Below are 19,499 nucleotides of genomic sequence, written 5' to 3'. Positions count from 1 at the left end.
TTTAGTTAACATTTTGATTAACAAAATTTTAATTAGCAAAAATTTCGTTTTCATCGCAAACCCATTTTGAATCTTGGAGTTTTATCCGTCAATGTCAATGGTAGTAGAATTTTCAACCCCTTCCAACAATAACAAATCAATTTAAATTTAAAATTTTTGATCGATTATTGATCCACTTTAAAGGATGAAGCTTTATTCATCAATGGTGAGTAATTTTCAATCCCTTTTACCAACAAATCAATTCAGGTTTGAATTTTTGATTCAATTGCAGACCCACTTTTTGTTCATCAATGGTGGTAGTATTTTCAACCCCTTTCAACAACAAAAAATCGATTTGAACAAAGAATTAAAGTGGGTGTCTTGTTTTTCATTTAAAGCACATGCTATTGTGTTTCTGTTTTGGTAAAATTTGAAGAAGGATTGAAAATAAAGATAGAATTGAAGAACACAGAATTTGGGGGTGTTTTGGTTTGGGCATATTATTAAGGTGTTTGTAACACTTCGGATTCTAGAAAGACTAGGAAGGGGTTTAGCGGGCTTGTCAAGAGCCCAAAGCTGGACCATGGAACCCTCCACAGAGCCCTAGATGGGTTGTGAAAGGGACCACAGTCCATCATGGTGCTCGTGACAATAAGGCAGAACCTGTCCCAAGCAGGCTCCCTTCCACGGACCCCTAGACGGGCCATGAAGAAGGAGACGAGCCGTACAAGTGGTCGTGAAGGGGTGAAGTTCAGTAGGGGTTCTCCTCAAGCCACTGGTCAAGGACCACAGGCGTCAAAACGTCCCGTGAAGCTTCACACGGACCGTGAAGTCGTTTGTGAAGGGTTTTCATTATACTTAGAGTTTAGGGCCAACTTCAGACGATCATATCTTTTAGCACAAAATGAGTTAGGTGGCCCACGACCTATCAAATTAAAGATCTATGAGTCCTCTTTCCAACACCACCAAGTTTGCCTGATTCCAAGTTCGGAGTAAAAAGTTATGCCCGAAATAGTGAAGCCCATAAATTCATCACGACCCGTTTGACGGGCCGTGAAGGCCTCCTTGATTCCAATTTGGTAGTTTTCAATCAGGTACTTTTGAGTCTTTTCACCAATTATTTTAACTCAATACTATGTCGTTTTTCCTTTTTTTTTAAGCCCTATATAATGGTTTTAAACCCCCAAATAACCCTAGCTCAATTCATTCTCTTAAATTCTCAAAAGAAGATAAGCTCTTCCTCTCAAATATTTCTCTCTGTAGAAGTTGAAGAGGAAAGCTAGGGTTTCAAGATCAAGCCTCCTAATCCTCCACTGCTTTTAAGCTTTTGGCATCAAGGTATGATAGTTTTCATCCATGGAGCCCTTTCATTCATAGAGTTCCTAAATTCTCCAATTTTCAAGTTAGAAATCTCCAATTGAAATTAGGATTTTCTTCCATGTCATGGGTTCCTTTCAGTGTTGATTTATTTGATTGTTTTATGACTATTTATGCATGAATTGAAGTAGTTGCATGATTTCTAAGTTGATTTCCCATGAACCCATGCATCACCCATGTTTTCTAAGTTATGTTGATAGAATATGGGTCTTGAACTATGAAAGATGAATTTATGAAAATATGCATGTCTTCTCTTTATGAAATTGATGTAAATGAATTTGAAGATGCTTTGACTTTGAAAATATGATGAAACTTATGAATTATTGAAAAGAATGCATGTTCATGAAAGTATGTTTATGACTCAAGAAAGCTTATAGATGAGATTGTCTATATGTTCTATGAAGTTTGGTCACATGCATGAATGACATCTAGATTTGCGTTCAATGCTTTTCGGGTTATTTTCCTAAATTAGGTCTTGATTAGTATGGTATCTGGATATGCCATCAATGATTATAGGCCACGATTTCAAAACTATTTCCATAGTATTAGGGGCATCTCTAGCATGAAGTGAATGACTGTGGGCCTTAAGAATTATTATGAAAAGATTATGGACGCTGAAAGTTTTTCTCACGCATGATCTAAGGAGCTATCTTATGATAAGACAAGTGGCAACTACCCATGTCTTTTGAAGATAAGACAAGTTAAGATTAATAACTACTCCATGGGATTTATGCTTAGCACCTAGAGGATATTGAGATGGAAGTTCCACCGTGTTGAGGCCGAGTTTCTAGTAGCAATCTCCTTACCCCGTACCTATGTGCCCCCATAGGATGATTGTCTAGATAGATATATATTAGCTAGTGGATTCACTTTAGCTCAGATTCATGGTTCTACCTTGGCAAGTAGGACAACATTTTTCGGTGTGGGAGACATTGGGTCCATGTTATAGCTCACATGGTCTCTATGTCGGTTAAGGCTACTTCCTACAATAATAATGAACTAAGGTTGCCTTTAAAGTATCTCACATGTGTTCAAAGATGATTTTACTTGCATTGATCATGATTATGTTTTATGTTTTCTAACCCTCTTATCTTATGTTTTGACTTTGTCTTTGCATATCACGAACATGTCTTTTTTAGAATGATTTCATACTTTTATGCATGACTATCATACTTAGTGCATTTTTGTACTAACACATACTCTTGCCTACATTTCTCCAAAATGTAGGGACCGACCTTACAGATTCGCACTTCCGTGGCAAGGGATCTCATATAGAAGATTGAAGATTGGTGAGTCCTCATAGTCCGAGGACCGAGCTCTGATTTCCTTTTTTGTGTTTACTTTCAGTTTTGGAACTTGATGTACGGGCTACGCCCTGATCAATCTTATGTACTAGATGACTTTGAGACGATGTTTAGACTTCCGCTTTTCTCTATAAAACTTTTATATGTTGAAACTGTCTTTTAAATTTTTCATATTCTATTATCTTGTATGATGCATGCTAAGTGACTTGTATGAGGACTCTCAGGGTCTTGTATGTCATGTTACGCCTAAGGGCTACCTTGGGTCCTGATAGTGTTAGTGAGTGGGTGAGTTATAATATTTGAGCAAGTTTTTATTAATTGGGGTGGGTCTTTAATTTTGGGTTAAATTTAAGTAAAATATCATGTGGATGCACATGATTAGGACATGTGTTCGTCTGTTATTGTGAAGGATACAAGGTCTCCACTTTTTGGACGGGAAAGACTCTGGTGTCTCAATAGTATAACGATGGGTATACGTATACCATATTCGATAGTTCAGGGATATATTTGTTCTGTTTCCCTTTAATTAATTAGATGTTTGATTAACTCACCCTAAAATGTATATTACAGTCTTAATTAATTTAAACTTTATCATTTATTAATTAATTAATTAATTAAATATTTAATTTAATGTTGGGGTAAAATGGTAATCTAACTTTTCACTTTAATATATATGATATTATTATATATACAAAGTTGATTGCATATTTCATAGTTATATTACATCTATAAAACTTAAAGCTACCTTTTTCAAGTTTTACTTTTTAATTGTTTTTACAACTAATGTATTTATTTTTATTTTATACTATTTGTAAATTCATAAATATTTAGTAGATCTTCCCAAAATTTTTAAGTAGATAGGCTACAAACTATTGCAGAGAAGAAATTCTCTAAGAGACAATACCACCTCATTTAAATTAACAATTTGGATACAATATTACACAAAAAAGAGAGGATTGGTAACAAACTATTAATCTAGATACAATGAGGAAGACTTACTTAATTCTCAAGTAATACATAATACAAATAATTAGAACAAAACAATATCGAACACACATTAAGCAAAGCCCATCATTTCGACAAGCGTACATTAAAATTTTGGAAGAGGAAATGGGATCAAAGTAGGAGGTAAAAGTCATGGAAATTATAGAGTTATTGAATGTTTAGTAGTATACCGGTGGGGGAGATGCTAGTGGGGGTGGAGGTGAAGCATAGGTGACAGATTGCTCGTACTTTTGAGGTGGTGGAGGTGGTGAGTTATAGGTTGTAGGCAATTGCTCATAGTACTGTGGTGGAGGTGGAGGAGATTTATAGGAAGGCGTAGATTCTTCATAGTATGGTGGAGGAGGAGGGGATTTATAGGTAGGTGTAGATTCTTTATAGTATGGTGGAGGGGGAGGGGATTTATAGGAAGGTGTAGACTCTTTGTAGTATGGTGGAGGGGGAGGGGACTTGTAGGAAGGGGTGGATTCTTTGTAGTATAGTGGAGGGGGAGGAGACTTGTAGTAAGAAGGTGATTTCTCATAATAAGTTGGTGGTGGTGGAGGAGACTTGTAGTAAACTGGTGACTTGTAATATTTTGGTGGTGGTGGTGATTTATAGTATTTAGAAAGAATAGGTGATTTGCAATATTTTGATGGGGATGGTGACTTGTAGTAATGCGTCGATGGAGTAGGCTACTTATAGTACTTTACAGGCGATGGCGATTTGTAGTATTTTGTAGGTGATGGTGACTTGTAATAGTACTTTGAAGGAGTTGGTGATTTGTAGAACTTCTTTGAAGGAGCTGGTGACTTGTAATACTTCACTACCACCGGTGCCTTGTAGTGATGTTTCGAAGGAGCATGTGATTTGTAATACTTCACTACAATAGGTGACTTGTAGTAGTGCTTCAAAGGAGCATGTGACTTGTAATATTTTTCTACCATAGGCGACTTGTAATAGTGCTTTGAAGCAGTGGCGGAGCCAGGATTTTCGTGGAGGGGGTTCAACTTATAAGAAATAAATAAGAAAATGGAGCAAAACGGATCGGGAAAGAAAAAAATTATCCTTAATCCATTAAATATAATTTGCCTTGTCATGTCGCATTTAGCGTTTCTTCCTACTTTTACTATGCTTCATTGATTCTTTTTTTTTAAAATGATTTTTTTCTTTAATTTTTTATTATTTTACTTTATTTTGAATTTTTAAAATAAATTAAATTAGTGTTCATTCAATCATATGTTACTTTAAAAATTGTTTAATACTCTTTAAAATGTGTGGGGATTGAGTTACTAATATTATAATGCATATTAAAAGGATAAATAAATGGCATCACCAATTTTTTGTTCATTTATTCAATTTATAAGGTTTTCAATCGGTAAAAAAAATGAATAAATCATATCAATGTAGTTTACATCTCTCTAGAATAGAACTGAAAAAATGAGAAAGAAATATGATGAATAATCATGTCTTTCAAATTTATTCGTTCGATTAAGTTTAACTTATCTTTAAAGTTTTTTTTCTCTATCTCAATTTCAAGTTTAAGAATAATTGACAGTTTTTTAAAAAGTTCCTTTGAATTAGTATATAAAAAGAGAGTTACATAAAAATAAAATGAGCAATTGAGACAAAAATAATAAAATACAAAAATGAAAATAATGTGCCTTAGAAATTCGAAAAAATGAATATTGAAAAGGAGAAATAACATTAAAAAATGAAAAAAAAAAACAATAAAGCTCTAGCCCAAAAATGTTGAGCCCATCTCAGCCTTGCTATTTGATTTTCCAAATGAAAAAAACAAGAAACATTTCAGGAAAGTGTTGTTGCACAAAATCGAACCCATGACATCCAAGTGAATTCTTGAACCCCCTTTACCACTGAGCTAGCCTTTTTACATGTGTTTAGGGGTTCATTTTAATATATACACACATAAAAACAGAATTTGACCTTATATATACCGTGTAATTTTTCGACCAAGGGGGTCAGGTGACCCCCTAACCTCCATGTAGATCCGCCCCTGCTTTGAAGGAGCATGTGACTCGTAATACTTTGCTACAACAGGTGCCTTGTTGTAATGTTTTGAAGGAGCGTGCGACTTGTAATAATGATGCGATGGAGAATGTTCCACATGTTTTTCCGGTTTCTTGTAGTATGGAGATGGTGAATGAGAAGTGTAGTCATAAGAGTAATCAGCAACAACAGTGCTGGCTACAAAGCAAATTACCAAAGCAAATGCAAGTAGAGGCCATTAACCTGAATTTCCAAAGCTTCTCATTTTGATTTTTGGAGAAAAAAAATAGAACTAAGACTCGTGTTGCATAGTTGAGTTGGAATCTTTGGTTTTTATAGTAGCAAAGTAATAAACTTCTTGAGATTAATTAATGTAATGGTTTCATGGTTAGCCACTACGATGATAGCAAGTCCAAAGTGATTGAAACAATAATTTGCGAGTGGGATAATTTCGAAAGAATATATAGGTTGACTTGAATATTGAACATGTAGTTCAAAACCAACAAGGCAAAACGAACGATATATACAAACTGAATTACAATAATAATAACATACTCAATATAATCCTACAAAGTAATTGTTCAAAGGTAGAGAGGTAATTGTTCCTGATAGAACCTCAGATCAAGGAGAAATCATTTAAAGCAGTCCAGAAAAAGAGTAACAAAAGTACAAGAAACAACATATAGTAATTACAAGACAACAAGTAGAGCGCAAGGTAGGGGTGAACAAAACTGAACCAAATCGTAAATCGAGTCAAATCAGAAGAAAAAAAAACGCAACTAATGGTTTGGTTAGACTTGGTTTGGTATTGAAAAAAAAAACCCGACTATACTTGAGTTGGTTTGGTTTTAACTAAAAAATAGTCAATCCGAGACCAAACTAACCCGACATTATATATATCTTTTTTAAAATTTATTTTATACATCAAAGTATTTACTTTGATATAATTTATAAATGTTTCTTATATTTTTCATAGTTTTTATCTTTTAACATATTATTTAATGTTGGAGACTTTGAATTTTGAATGGTCCAATAAAGATTATAATCCATAAATATCAGTAACTCTAATAAAGCTCAAATCAAGATCAAATAAATACTAATGCTGACAAAAAAATTGATCAAATACTAAGAATGACAATAATATTGAATAATTTTTCTTTAATTTTACATTGATATAGAAAATTAAAATACATAACCTAATTTAGTTTTTCTTTAATGTTTAGTCATTTAATTACTACTTATTAGATTTATTTTTGCATGATTTCGTACTTTTAAATTATGACCATTTTTTATTACCTATTATTTGCGATATTTGTTTTATGCGATTTCATTATTATTTTTTGTTAATTTTTTTGTGTCATCACTTATCTCATATTTTGTGTTATTTTCTTAAAAAACACCTTAGATGATTTTATTTTGATAGAACTAAAAATATATCTAAAATACAAGTTAATTATATGTTTGTATGAATACGTTATTAGAAAAATTTGATATAACCCCAAAACCCGAGAAACCTCAGTTTTATTAGTTTGATTTGGTTTATAAATTTTAAAATTTGATAATAATGGGTTGATTTAATATTTGAAAAACTCAACTCAACCCGGTCATGTACACCCCTACCAACAACTAACTCAGTTAAGAGGGCTACCTTATACCTTGCCAAAGTATAGAACATATATATAGAATGTGGATCCACTATGACGCCTCTTGGGTTAAAGGAGTTGCCCGACTAGCGCTACACTCAAGTTCTACGGTAGCACGTGGATATGAGATGTGAATTTTTTAAACCTGCGTCCTCTCAGTGCTAAATAATCTATATATGTTTATAATATATCATGAAAACTGTAATTGAAATCATACTGAGTCTTTGCTTACAATTTGTAAAAGAAAATTTTCTTAAAAAATACTTTCACAAGGAATCTTTCAAATGATTAAATTTCTTTAAAACATAATCTTTTCTTTAAAATAGGTATCAAGAACTTTATCAAAATATATTTTACTCGTAAAAATAATGCATATAAAATACTATAACAAGATTTTCAAAAAAGTTTAGTTAAAAAGGGTCATGTGGTAGGATAATATGAACCATCAATCAAGAATTATCAATGTATATGAAATATAATAGTTTCAATAATAGAATCCACCAATAAGAAGTTTGATTTAGAGGGAATTTAAAATTATAGATTTTTGCGATAAAAATACTAATTTTGATCTTACTGAAATTGTAGATGTAGTGTCACGATCTAAAAATGGACGTGATGGCACTTGTCTATTCCAACCAAGACAAGTCAGCCTCAACCTAACGAAACAAAAGCAATGCGAAAAATAAAACAAGATTAACATAAAAGCGGAAAACTTAGTCATTCTAATATAACCCCAAAACCTGATTATCATGCGTACAAGCTACTAATACATAAAAGTACGGAATTGAAAGATAAATACAAGTCTCATTGTCGTTGTTTCTCAAATAGTACAAAGCATAACATAAAGGAAGAGGAGGGCCTGCTGGGACGACAAACAACTACCTCTCAAATCCTTCAACAAGCCTCGGGTAAAGAGAAGAAGAGCAATCACATAGAACCAGGCTCAGAACCTACACAAGTGTAGAAGCAAGGAGTGAGTATCAAATAACATGATACTCACCAAGAAACCTAATAAATAAAGCAAAACTAGCTAGAAAACAAGTACTCCATTCATCCCAACCGAACCTCATCAGCTACAACCTGCATAGAAATCAACCCAACCTAATAGGTCATAATACACAGAGTTCACAAATTCTCATGATCATGGTTTAATAGTCACAATTCAACAATCACTAAGTATTAATTATGACAATCATAAGTGTCATATAGATCAATCACAAGTATCAAGTTTATCAAAGCACAATAATCAAGCACACTGAACACAAATCCATAGATTTATCACGCATAATATCAATCAAAACTCATGGAAACCGCTCATAGTTCAAGAACTCACCGGTAACGACCTCGACATCAATATCACTCGCCGGAAATGACTTTGACATCAATAGCAGTCACCAAAAAGGACCTAGGCATCAATAACACTCACCAAAAATGACCTCGTCATCAATAACACTCGCCGGAAATGACCTCGTCATCAATAACACTCGCCGGAAATGACCAACATCAATAACACTTACCAAAAATGACATCGACATCAATAACACTCATTAGAAATGACCTCGACATGAATAAACACAGTGGAAATGACCTCGGCATCAATGACCATCACATGTCTCATCACGATGCTCAGAAATTAATGCAAGTAAGCAATTTCACACCACAAGGAATAGACTACAACTCAAGCAAATCCATTTCACAATAATGCCATCAAAGCATTTCATCAATCATCACATTAAGGTTCACAACAAGGAATTAAAATTCACAAAGCATTATGATCAACCCGTTGCCTTTTCATTAATCCCATTTTTATTCATTAATATCAATCAAGTTTGATAATTGAATTCATCACCTCGTTCCCATTACTCCCCAACACATACAAATGAAGGAAAATACACGATTCTACTAATTTTACAAGGTTTAGGAGATCACTTGCCTCAATTTCAATTAAAAGTCAATCCAAGAGTTAAGTCTTTCCTTTCTGAACAATATCCAAAGCCACACAATCTAATTCAATTAAGTAATCACAATAAGATTTTAGAAATAACAATATCCAAATCAAACACTTTGAAAAATGGGTCAAAACAACTCAAAAATCTAATTCCAAAAATAAGGTTTGAATCCAAAAATCTTTACTTGAAAATGTTATCCAGTACATTTGGAACTCATTGGTAAAAACCACTTCAAAATGGATTGAAATTCAGCTCAAAATAACCATATTATCAAGTTCTTGAAGAAACCCCAAATTATATTTCCAAAAACCTTGATTTGAACACTTAAATTCATAAATAATAATGAGTAAATGAAGATCTAAGACTAGGAACCATTACCCAAATATTTCTTCTAAATTTTTTGGTTCAAATTGCCTCCCCAATAATGATTTGAGTCTTTGAAGCCTAGTCATGGTACTGATTTACTTCAGGAGTCCTTAGATAGAGTTCAGGTGATTCAGGATACACTTAGGTCAACTCAGAGCAAACATAAGAGTTATGTTTACCATAGGTGTCGGCCTTTGAGATTTAGAGTTGGTGATCAGGTATTCCTTTAAGTATCACCCGCGAAGGGCGTGATAAGATTTGGGGGGGGGGGGGCGGGGACTTATCCCTAGGTATATAAGGCCATTTGAGATTCTTCAGACTATTGGTGATGTCTCTTATTAGTTGGCCCTACTTCCAACATTTTCAGGTATTCATTCGGTTTTCCATATTTTTATGCTTCGCTGGTATGTTCCTGACGACTCTCATATGCTCTAGTATGATTTAGTTCATTTGGACGACCATTTGGCCTTTGTATAGGAGTCTGATTCTATTTTCGCCAGAGATGTGCAACTATTGCATTCAAGAGCCATTCATGTTGTTAAGATCCATTGGAGATATCATCTAGTCGAGGAGGCTACCTGGAAAAATGAGCATGATATGCGAGAGAAGTTTCCCCATTTGTTTAAACCTTTAAGTACTTCTTGATTATTTATTTGTTAGGACATAAGTCCTTCTAGTAGTGGATGTTGTAATGCCCCTCTAGGTCATTTTCTCTTTATTGCATTCTTTTCGGTGTTAAAAGGATTACTATAGTGACCCCTATTCATTTATGACTTATTGAGATGGACAGTTCGATCACCTGGTAGTTTATTTAGGTTTTGTGTAAGTTTCCATGTTTTGAAGCGTTTTGAAACTTGAATGGTTGGCTTTGATTAAAACTTCAAGTAGACAACCTCATAATGCAATTCTGACAATTTCGTTAGCTTCACATCATCAAGTTTTGTCTAGAAGGTCATTTGGTGCGATTCCCAAGACTTTTTGGCTCAATTCGAGCAACCTAGTGTCTTATGACTTAAAATAGAGTTTGGGTGTGGGACCCACTTTTTGTCGAGACGATCTCAGTTGGAACGTTCAACATCTCCGTTAAGTTCAGACATCTTAATTTGGTGGGATAACGTATCTCGTTTGCGTGCATAAGGTTCCGAATGAATCCCGAGCACCATGTTAGAGATTTTGGGATTTGGGGAACTAGCTAATATGCATCAGCTAGTGCAACCTCCATTTACCCTTGGCATTTGCGTGTCTCAAGCTGCGTTCATGGGGACTAGTGGTTCTGGTCTCCACGTTCTTGGGCCTAGTGTTGCGTTTGTAGAGGCTTAATGAGTTGCCCATCACTTTCGTGGGCCTTGCACCACGATCGCATAGGCCAAGAGGCTGACCCTTCGCGTTCGCGGGCCTTGCACCACGATCAATTAGGCCAAGAGGCTGACCCTTTGCGTTCGCGATGCTTTGGTGGCCCGACCTTTTGTGACCACAGACTGAATTCCACATTCACAGAGGTCATTTAATTGGTCTTTTTGATAAAGACTAGCTGAGATTTCAGCTCTCACTTCATAGTTCAAATTGTGATTGGGGAATTGTAGAGCTCCAAATTGGATGATTATTGTTGTTGTGTGTCGGGAATTTGCGTGGTGTTGTATTTGGATCATCAAAAAGGCGTGGAAAGCTCGTTTCACATGTGATTTCTTGTCCTGAAGGACTGTCCTCTCTTTAATGACGTTTTCATTTCATCTCCTTGCATGATCTTTTTTTCGAGCTTGAATTGTGCCCATTGTTGGGGTACAAGTTTAGTAAGCTAATTTGGATCCATTGACGATAGAGTCAATTTTGGGATTTTCAACATAGATCCCATAATTTCATTTTTACTCGATTTTGGGTCTGTCTCCAATTGTTGCATTTTTAGTGTATTAAGATTCGTCTTGACGTTGTTATCATATTTTGGTAGTGCGGTAGTGATCATAGGCCGTTCGAAAGGGCAAAGCTCTGGAATTGTGAATTTGGAGCGCGAGCGGTCTGTATTGAGGTAGGTTATGGCTTATCCGTCTTTAGATTGAGCTTTTAAATGTGAATTCATATTAAATAGTTAGAATCAGGGTGGGTTTGTGGTTGAATCATGCCCAATTGTTAGAATTCATACATTAGGCCTTATTTTTGAGTTTTCAAGAGTTCAATCATACTTAGTATTGTTATGCATGTAGTCATGTCTTGCCTCGTAGCTTCTATATTGTTGATCTTGTTGATTTGGTAGTTATTATGGGCCTTAGCCTAGGTGTAGGTTAGTGACTACCTTAGACTTGCATTTTGTAGCCAATAGGCTTTAGAGATTCTCCGACGTTACATTGACCGACTTATCTCCCTGTAGACTGATATAAGAGACTTGGTTTGATAGTGTGATACTTAGCTAGGCCATAACTCAGCTCCTATGACCTTTCATCCATAATTGTTTCCTTGTGGTTCGAGTCAAGCGTGTTCGTTGGTGATTTCAAAATTTATTTGGCTGTTTGGGATCGAGTGTTGGTTTTGGATCTAGATGGGGTCCCTGGTGACTCTGAAGGTGGTTCACTCTACACTATGGACCGGTCTGAGGAAGAGCAACAAATTTAGAAGTATACGATGTTCTTTTCTACGGTTCGAGGTTTGTGTGCATATCTATTATCCAGAGTTCGAGGCCTTGTCTTTCCTCTTTTAACCACAGTTCGAGGCCCGAGCGTACCTTCTTTAGTCATAGTTCGAGGGCTTGACGCATCTCTATTAAACTTGGTTCAAGTTCAGGTACAACTTTATTAGTCGGGTCTGAGTCCTAACTTGGTGATTTTATTGGGTTCTTGAGTTGCCTTTACCATGGTTCGAGTACGTGGATGGTTATGGTAGTCCTGGAATACTCTTGTCACTTAGTTAGTAGTTTCCTAGCTATTCTATGTAGTAGTTACCTAGCTATTCTGTGTACCCATCGAGCTTATGAGGGTACATTTGGGTTATTTACTTTCAATTGCATACCTTCTGGGCTTATGGGGGTCCAGTTAGCTTATAATTAGTTGATAATAACTTTATTGCTTGTTCTTTCCTTAACTTGTGTGCTTCATAGTTAGAATTTTTCTCGCTTTTCATTATTGTGTTTACTTTCCAAGCTTAGTTGATCTATGATACCTACTGTGTACGTGTTGTTTTGGTACTCAACTACACTCTAACTTGTTTTTGTGATGCAAGTCTGAGTACCAGTCACCAACATTGATTTCGAGCCAGCTGCGAGGATATCGGAAACCGAGGGTGAGCTTATGGCGTCTTGGATCAACCTATCTCCTTTTGTTTATAGTTTGACTAGTTTTTTGTACTTGAGAAAAGTCTGTATTTTTTGTTCACTTTTTGGGACATGTACTCTTTTAGCAACTCTATAGTTATGACTTATGACTACCAAGTCATGGGATTGGAGTTTTTGTTTTGGTTGTATATATTCTGTTGTTCTTATTTTATATTGTTTTCGCTAAATTGCTTCTATTTTATCTCGTCGTTTGTTGTTTCTACCCAATATGCCTGATACTAGTCGTTTCGAGATATGAATTTGTCTTACCTACTGGTGGGTTATAGTAGGTGTCATCATGAGTTAGGGTTTTGGATCGTGTCAAAAACTAAGCAAAAAAATTAATTAAATTAACAATAATTACCTTTACTGCCGAAGAAAATAATTAACAAAAAAATGCAAACCAAAAGAATTAAACAATTAAAAAGACAAAAAAATCCAAAAAAAAATTATAGTGCTTTTTTTTACATGTATTAATTATTTGATTAGTTGTAAATTAATATACATTTAAAAGTAAATTGATAGGGTTAAATGTGTAATTTATTATTATAATACATGTATAACTAATACTCACATAACTAATTTCATCTTCTATCCTACATAAATTATAATTCCTCATAAGTTATGAAAATATTAGTATGCAGAATTACAAAGAAAACGCAATAAACACCATAAAAAATTAATACATCAATAACTTTTGTACAACTTTTAGAAACCTACCAAGCAAATATTTTATAAAATTAATACAAGAATAAATTTGTCATATTTACAAATTAAACATGGTATAAAATTAATACATGAATACCAGCTTAAATCAACTACCAAACGACCCCTTAGTGTGTTTTATGTGACCCTTCAGATTTGATTTTTCTGAAGAAGAAAAAACAGAAATTCAATGCAGTAATATTAGCCATATTTATTGCCTGGCTGGGGAGGTAACTGTTGTTTTGTAGAACAGATTTTCTGCATCAACAAATGAAAGTACATACAATAAATAATCAATCAATCGACTACGCCTCAAAGTCAAAGAATAAAATAACAGAATGTACAAGAAAAAACTGTAGTTTCTCCAGAAGAGAAGCTACAGGAACAGTTCTGGGAGCAAATTCTTAAAAATAGGAAGGAAGACTGATGGAAGCTATACCTGAATGGGAACTATTATTGATTTGAAATATCCCTCTCACTAAATACACATAACAAATGGGTAAATAGACTGCTGCCTATTGTCACAATACACATCATCCCCCCCATTGGTCTTGAAAGCTGTACTTTATGGATACTAATAATTCGATGTTAAGTTAAGCTGTGACACCAGGTTCAAGTCAGTCTTCCGCAACAATAAGTTAATAGAGCATCATCAGGATGTTGCCACCGCCACGGATAGACCATAACCATTAAGATGTGACTTCTGCCATCTCCATGCAATCTGCAAACTCTCTTGAAGATCAGTGTATTTGGCTGTCCAGTTCAGTTCATTCCTAATCTTAGTTGGATCACTGTAAACTTCTGCATAATCACCAGGCCTACGGGGAAGGAAGTCAACTTTGATAGGTACTCCAGTTGCAGTCTTACAAGCCTCCACAAATTCTTTCACTGACCTGCCTGTACTTGCAGACGAGGGACAATAAGACGTTGAGATTTTGAGAAAGAAAAACTGATTATGTAGAACAAAGTTGTTTACCTCTTCCTGTTCCAACATTATAGATCCCAACTTTCCCTGGCCTTGCCTTCTCAAGAGCTTTAACATGAGCATCAACCAGATCGGTCACGTCTATATAATCCCTTATGCAGGTACCGTCTGCTGTCTTATAGTCTATTCCTCTTACCTGCATAACAGAAGAACTCTGTGACTCGGACAATGGTTTATCAACAAAATTCATTTGATCATGATACACACATCCACTTTTCCCTTCTATAGCAAGAGTCTTTAGTCTTGTGCATAGAGCAGTCTTATGTTTTGATTGTCATAGAAAAAATATTAACAACCACTAATTGGAAGACATTTGGAAGTTTGAAACTGTTTTATACATACTTTTTTGAACAAAACGGTCACTGTTTCATACATAACTCAATAGAACTGGACAAACAGACCACTTTCTGGCAAATTCAACAAATACAAATATTTTGATAGCAAATAGTTACTGACCTTAAGCCCAGGTATGATTCCACGAGCTGCATCAAAACAAGCACCAGATATCCGGCCATGTTCCCGTAGTTCAGGTCGCGGAGCTTCTCCTAGTCTTCCATTTGGATCAGAACCAATAACATTGAAGTATCTAAATTCGAGAAATTTGATGTAAGCGTTAATTTGGGAAATATAATGCACACTTAAAAGTCAAAAACAATAATAGCAGTTGGTTATCCAAAATTGATCAAAGAAGTGCAAGCTTTTAGTTTACTTGGTAAAGAACAATGAAAACCAGTGGATCACAATTGAAAAGAGAACAATTTTTTGAGAGGGTAAAATATTTCGATCAGTTAGTTCACATACGAGACTTCAGTAAACAAGAAAGTAAAATAGATTGACTGGCCTTGTTGATTAGAAGATAAATAACTACAAAAATCAACTAACAAAAACGTACACTAGATATAATGAACAAGCAGGGGAAATACAAATAGATAGAAACAACAAAAAAGTGAAGGGAAAGGTAAGGATAAATTCACACCAGCATGAAAAACACAAACTAAAAGGAAAGGACTATAAGAACAATTTACCTCAAAATCATGACAGACATGTTTGAGTTCTTGTGAAAATCTAGGATGATTTCCTCCGCCATTTTCTTTGCTTTTCCATATGGATTAATAGGCAGCTGCAATTTGAGAGAATGATGCTCAGCTGGTATGTAATAAGCTCCCAACTAACAAATGGTGAATCTCTCCACATCATTCATATGCTTCGAGCCTAATACATGCATATGACCTTTAACGCACCCACCTGTGGAGTTTCTTCTGTAATCGGCATCTTTTCAGGTTCTCCATATGTTGCACATGTACTAGAGTAAATTAATGTTGGGACTCCATGAGTTGCCATTGCTTCTAGTACAGTGAGGGTGTTTGATGTGATGTTGTGATAATACCTGATTGAGCCATGAAGTGGCATACGAATTATAAGTAAAAAGGAAAAGGCAAAGCAACATTACCATAAAAATATACCTAAACGTGGATATCATGGTTGAAAGTTAGTCTGCTAAATCTCTTTAAAGGAAAATTAATACACTAGATTAAGTGTTAACAGAACACTCTCAATTTGAAATAACGAGTGTGACAATCCCTTTTTAAGTACCGTATACAGAAAGCAAGATCAAAGGCAACTTTATAAATTTCCACTATAGGATAGAATGCATAACTCGTCAAAGTGCTGGTAGAAGAGTTAGCTCCCATGTACTTTAATAGAAGTGAAAATTTAGAGACAAACAAATGTTTCTTTAGAAGCCACTGCATCCAAAGATCCAAACACTGTCTAAATCCAGACAAGAAAATAAAATGTTACCGTAGCTTTAATTCTCAAACAACAATGTCAAAAGGATTGCATTATCAGCACATACATAGGTTTCTGGGGAGTTCTTTTTTTCTCTTTCTGGGAAAAGAAAGGACTTCACTGATCAAAGTAACATTTCAAAATCCAAATTTTATGTTCCTCTCAAATCATGCAAACTAAATACATGTCTACGTGGAACAAAAGTTCTCAAAGAAACTCAACAACACTTACTTAAGAGGATCAAGGGTGCTCTCGCCAACATATGCTACAGCTGCAAAATGCATGACCGCATCAAATGCATTTTGGGAGAATATCTTGTGCACCTGCATATAATCATCCCAGAAATAAGTAGATGGCAGAAAAAACAAACTTCTTAAGTACCATAAGGTAGTTAAGAAAAACTGCAATATACCACTTTGGCATCCCCCAAATCAGCATATATGAACTGAAACCTGCCAGGTTCAGGAAATAATTCTTGTAGAATCCTAACAGCACCTAAATTTCCTCGTGAAAGGTTGTCCTGACAAATCAGTAAATCATTTTCCCTATGATGTCCCATTTACATATTTATACTCAAGAGTTGAATAATTCAAAACTAAAAACAGAGAGTTGTCTACAGTGATTACGGAAAGGACCAATTTTTCGAAAATGGAGAAATTACCACTATGGTCACGCGGTAAGAATCTTTTAGAAGACGTAATGCTGCATGAGATCCAATATAGCCAGCACCTCCAGTGACTAAGACATGAGCGACACCTGGTTCATGACGAGAGAACTGAAGAGGAGGAAACAGGAGAAACAAACATGGTGAACAGCAAGCTCAATAGTTGTCCAATATTCATATGATTTATTGTCTGTCACATGACTTCCTGGCAATATACACATGTTATGAAAATAGAATATTGCGAAATTGAAAGATGTACATATTTCCTTTTTCTCACTCTAAGGAGGATTTGCATTTCTTGTAGAACTGGAGATTCAAATCCATCATTTGTGCTGATTCAAATGTTATCAACTCAAAAGGATAAAATTGTTAATCCATCATTCTAGATGATTGTTACAACGCCTACTCCAGTTAGAAAGGTGAAACCAGCTCTATTTCAACAGAAAGCTCTTGCAATATGAAACAACAAAGGAACTATGACAAACTCGGAGAAGAAACAGCATGATAGTAATTCATATTCCCATAGTTCCAAAAACCAAGATGGATACCAAAACTGGATTTTAGTGGCATGCAGGCAATAATACACTAGTATAGAGCTTCAAGAAAAATAATGAACCAGTAAACAGCAGTACAGTTCCAAGCATCTGTCAACAAAAGGACAGCCAGTTTTTCCCACTAAATTAAGACCAACCAAAACCAAGTACCAGGAAGTGAATCCCCCTAATATTATAGGAGTGAAATACAGGGAAGAAGGATAGGAAGCAAACGAGCGATACTTAAATGTAAATATGCAAGAATGTAAATGTAAATGCAATAAATAAATTAGGCAACAGAGCCAACCATGTGTTAGATAATGCAATTAATTAATTAAAAGTAGTTGGCGGTGCCAACCATAAGTAATAATGACAATGAAAATGATAGATTACAAAAGTAATGAAAAATGCAAGTTAAAAAATTGAACTTTGATATAAATATCAAACGAACTTTGAAAATACAAAGAGGGAACAAACTCTAACCAAGTTTTCTTGAGAGAGAGAACACTTGTTGGAAGAATAAGGTGTGTTTTACAAATGGATAGGGAGGCTATTTTTAGCAAATTGCTACATTTATGTGTGCATTCTCAAACGTCTATTACGTAGATAAGATAACCACTTACAATATGTCACCTCCTCTAATTCTTCGCATTAGCCTCAATAAGCCAAAAAAATCTCAGGTTTGTTCCAATTGAGGCTAATGTGTGTAATTAAAGGAAATGTTATATTTTATGTGATTAACTTGTCTACATAATAAGCAGTTGAGAATACGTTCAAAAGCTTTTGCAGGATATGAATTGGAAGTATGTAAAAGGGATACACTTAATCATGTGCCTAATTGAAACAAGCCCTAGTACGAGTGTGTAAATAATTAATAAAGAAAAGGATGATGGACTTACTGAGGTTGGGGGATTAAAATCAGGGGACTGTTTGAGCATAAGAATGCATAGTGCAGTCAGTATAGCAGCCATAAGAATTTTACCCACAAAATTGTTCTTCTTCTTTGGATCTGCATAATCCATGGCTATATATAACCAATAAAGAAAGTTGTTTAGACAGAGTAAAAGATTCTGTTAGTAACATAAACACTTGAGAGATTAGCTAGCAAACAACCATCAGAAACATGATTAAGAAGAGAAGTGCTATTGAGGTGTTGAAACATAAAACAAAAATTGAGGAAATAAGAAGCAAAAGGAAAAGAGCTCACCTACTAAAGGCATAGATCTATTAGACCTGGGCTGAGTTCTTGTTCTGACCAAATTTAGCATTAGAGAAGCTCTTCACTGCTAAAATTGCAGATATTTGTATTGGAAGAATTCAAGTAAAAATGTAGTGTCCTAGTTATGATGAGTAAAAACTGAAACTTGGACTAGTGAGAAATTGGACATACAAAATATATTAACAAGTGGGGCCTGGACATAATTACGTAATACACTTGAACAAAAGCTGACAATAAAAGGAAAAGTTTCTTATTCCCAACCTAAGAAAGCAAGATTTGTTACATCAAACAAAAGAAAATCATATAGTATAAGGGAAAGTGTAAAATGTATAAGCAGATGATGCAGTAAAAATTGGGAGTTTCAAGTTTTCAGTAGTGAGTAGGTTACAAGGAAATAAGGAGGAGAGAAGAAAAATTAGAATAGAAAGAGAGGGCAGTAAAAACACATGAACCAACCAGTTATAAGACTGTTTCATGCTTAATCAGACTCGCTAAATAAGGAGAAATAAGCCTTGTAATATGTAGTTTAAATTTAATCGGGATTTCAATATAAATTCTCAAAAACAAAAAGAACAAAATAGATGATGATATGAGTACCGACAATGAATTCTCATCTGAACCAAAACCAGGAGGATGACCTGCAACTACCTTTACTTGACTTCATTTCCAAATACAGTACAAAATCAAAATCAGTATCA

The 19,499-nt window shown here is 34.8% G+C and overlaps 1 protein-coding gene and 1 pseudogene across 3 annotated transcripts; both read right to left on the bottom strand.

The window, feature by feature from the left end:
* Positions 1-3,823: 3,823 nt before the first annotated feature.
* On the bottom strand, positions 3,824-5,916 carry LOC125832761 (extensin-1-like; annotated as a pseudogene).
* An 8,135-nt stretch (positions 5,917-14,051) lies between these two features.
* Positions 14,052-18,948, bottom strand: LOC125832762 (UDP-arabinose 4-epimerase 1-like). Of its 3 annotated transcripts, XM_049511956.1 has the most exons (10): positions 18,790-18,948; positions 18,482-18,606; positions 17,047-17,160; positions 16,798-16,905; positions 16,617-16,708; positions 15,843-15,984; positions 15,623-15,717; positions 15,054-15,183; positions 14,589-14,733; positions 14,052-14,509 (listed from the first exon to the last, which is right to left on the bottom strand). In XM_049511956.1, the coding sequence occupies exons 1-10, from the start codon at positions 18,848-18,850 to the stop codon at positions 14,265-14,267; spliced, it is 1,257 nt and encodes a 418-aa protein (XP_049367913.1). In that variant the 5' UTR covers positions 18,851-18,948; the 3' UTR covers positions 14,052-14,264. The 3 variants fall into 3 exon arrangements, with proteins under 3 accessions (XP_049367913.1, XP_049367916.1, XP_049367915.1); XM_049511959.1 differs by lacking the exon at positions 18,482-18,606 and having other exon boundaries at positions 18,790-18,857; XM_049511958.1 differs by lacking the exons at positions 18,482-18,606; positions 18,790-18,948 and adding an exon at positions 17,327-17,536.
* Positions 18,949-19,499: the final 551 nt, after the last annotated feature.

Source organism: Solanum verrucosum, unplaced genomic scaffold, assembly GCF_900185275.1.
Source record: "Solanum verrucosum unplaced genomic scaffold, falcon-dt-bn FXZP01000081.1, whole genome shotgun sequence".
Classification (NCBI taxonomy): Eukaryota; Viridiplantae; Streptophyta; class Magnoliopsida; order Solanales; family Solanaceae; genus Solanum; species Solanum verrucosum.
Note: the sequence above shows the minus strand (reverse complement) of the source record. Positions and strands in the feature narration are given on the sequence as shown.

Bases quoted from the DNA above. Each gene is read 5' to 3' on its own strand.
- LOC125832762 (XM_049511956.1), bottom strand. From the start codon at position 18,850: ATGCTAAATTTGGTCAGAACAAGAACTCAGCCCAGGTCTAATAGATCT. The intron at 17,161-18,481 runs GTAAGTCCATCA...CCTCCTCTTCAG, and splicing joins ATTTTAATCCCCCAACCTCA to TTCTCTCGTCATGAACCAGG. The intron at 14,510-14,588 runs GTAAACAACTTT...CTGCAAGTACAG, and splicing joins TAATGTTGGAACAGGAAGAG to GCAGGTCAGTGAAAGAATTT.